A 2,005-nucleotide genomic window follows, 5' to 3' on the forward strand; every position below is an offset into this window, starting at 1 on the left:
TATCTTTCTATCTATCTATCTATCTATCTATCTATCTATCTATCTATCTATCTATCTATCTATCTATCTATCTATCTATCTATCTATCTATCTATCTATCTATCTATGAAGATCATCTTGTAAATTTCACACATCTGGTTATCAAATCAATATAATTTATAGTTTCCAAACATTTGCTTCATTTGTATTCCACTTACAAACCAATATATATATGCAATTTAAGCAAGTGCTTCAAAATACGAACAACTACAACAATTTAAACTATATTACTATAAAAGGTTGAAACAATTGTAACGAAGACATCACTACCTCATTAGCTATACTTTACTAAACAAACTAAAAAAACAAACCGCCAAATCTTTTCAAAATGTTCAAATTTGTAAGTACAAAATTATTTTAAAATGTACACACATGCAAAATATATATTTCATGTTTCCCTTAAACAAATAGGTTGTTGTCTTCGCTGCCTGGTTCGCCTACGCTGCTGCTGGTGTTGTTCGTCCCACAGCTTTAGCTGCTGCTCCCGCCGCTGTAGCTGCTTATGCTAATGCTCCTTTGTATGCTGCTGGTGGCAGTCAACAAATTGATGTTCGTCACAACTACGATGGCACTTTGTCTTCTTACACTACCACTCCCTTCGCTTACACTTCTCCTGTGTCTAGCCGTTATGTAGCTGGTGCTCCTGCTGCCTATGCCGCCCCTGCTTTTGCCGCTCCCGCTGCTTATGCTGCTGCCCCAGCTGCTTTCGCTGCTCATGCCAAGTATGTTGCCCCCGCTGGTGTTGCTTCTCCTTTCGCTGTAGCTTCTCCTTATGCTGCTCATTATGCTGCTCCTTATGCCGCTCACTATGCTGCTCCTTATGCTGCTCACTATGCTTCTGGTTTTGCTACACCTTTTGCTGCTGCTCCCGCTAAAGTGGTTGTTTAAGTATGATATCTCGAAAAATTTGTTAATATTTTGTTATTCATTTTTATGTTAAATAAATGAAATATTTATTGTTGATTTTAAAAATGTGAGTTTTCCAAATAATTGCTTTGACTAAGGACAAAATTGTATAATCCATAGTATATATACAAGTCTATATTATAGGCAACAGTCGAGTATATACTCCATACTGTAGTCGAATATAAATTTGAGTCAATAGTCCATTCTTTATACCAGACTATAGATGACTAAATACTCTATTCTATTGTCGTGTTTGTAGTGAAGTCTATAGTCAAGTCTATTAGTGTATAGTCGATACTATGATTTAGTCTATTGTCGAGTATATAGTAGAATCTATAGTCGAAATAGTTTATATTATATTTAGTAAATATTTTTGCAAATAGTCAAAACTATGGATTTGTTTTTATATAGTTGAGTCTATAGTACATCGACTAAAGTTTATACTGAAGTCAATCCTATATTCGAAATTACTATCAAGACTTAATTCAAGACTTTAGTCGTGTCTATAGTCAAGACAATAATTAAGAAAACAGGCGATGCCTTAGGCCTGACAACAGTGTTGCCAAAACCTAATTGGGAAAAAGTGCTAGATTTTTTTCAAAAAAATGCTAGAAAGTGCTAAAAATAAAGAAAAAATACTAGAAAAAAGTGCTAAGAAAATATTGTTTTTTTTTTTCATTTCTAATGGAACGAGTTTAACACTAATTTTATATACATATTTATTTATTTAGCCATTACAATACAATTTCAAATTATACTCAACCCAATTTACCGAGCAGGGTAAATTAAGATCAAAGTATCTTGTAGGAATTGAACCGACAACTCCCAGACTGAATAGCACACTAACAAACATATAGCATATACTTAGCTAACCAAGGCACCCAAATTTATTTACTTTAACAATCCCAAAAAGTGGATTTTCGAAATCGATCTTTCAGAATTTTTCTCTTTTTTTTTTTACTATTTTCAACTGCATAAATATAGGTTTTAGCTAGTACGCGAACCTACCAAATCCACTTATTTTGGGATGATTTAAATACGGCATTTAAAAAACCAGTGA

General features: G+C 33.4%; 1 protein-coding gene across 1 annotated transcript; it reads left to right on the top strand.

The window, feature by feature from the left end:
- The first annotated feature begins 278 nt into the window (after window positions 1–278).
- On the top strand, window positions 279–960 carry LOC111681345 (cuticle protein 10.6-like). The gene is made up of 2 exons (XM_023443093.2): window positions 279–379; window positions 451–960. Exons 1-2 carry the CDS (start codon window positions 368–370, stop codon window positions 925–927), a joined length of 489 nt encoding a protein of 162 aa, XP_023298861.2. The 5' UTR covers window positions 279–367; the 3' UTR covers window positions 928–960.
- The last annotated feature ends 1,045 nt before the right edge of the window (window positions 961–2,005 follow it).

This window comes from Lucilia cuprina, chromosome 5, assembly GCF_022045245.1.
Source record: "Lucilia cuprina isolate Lc7/37 chromosome 5, ASM2204524v1, whole genome shotgun sequence".
In the NCBI taxonomy this organism is placed as follows: domain Eukaryota; kingdom Metazoa; phylum Arthropoda; class Insecta; order Diptera; family Calliphoridae; genus Lucilia; species Lucilia cuprina.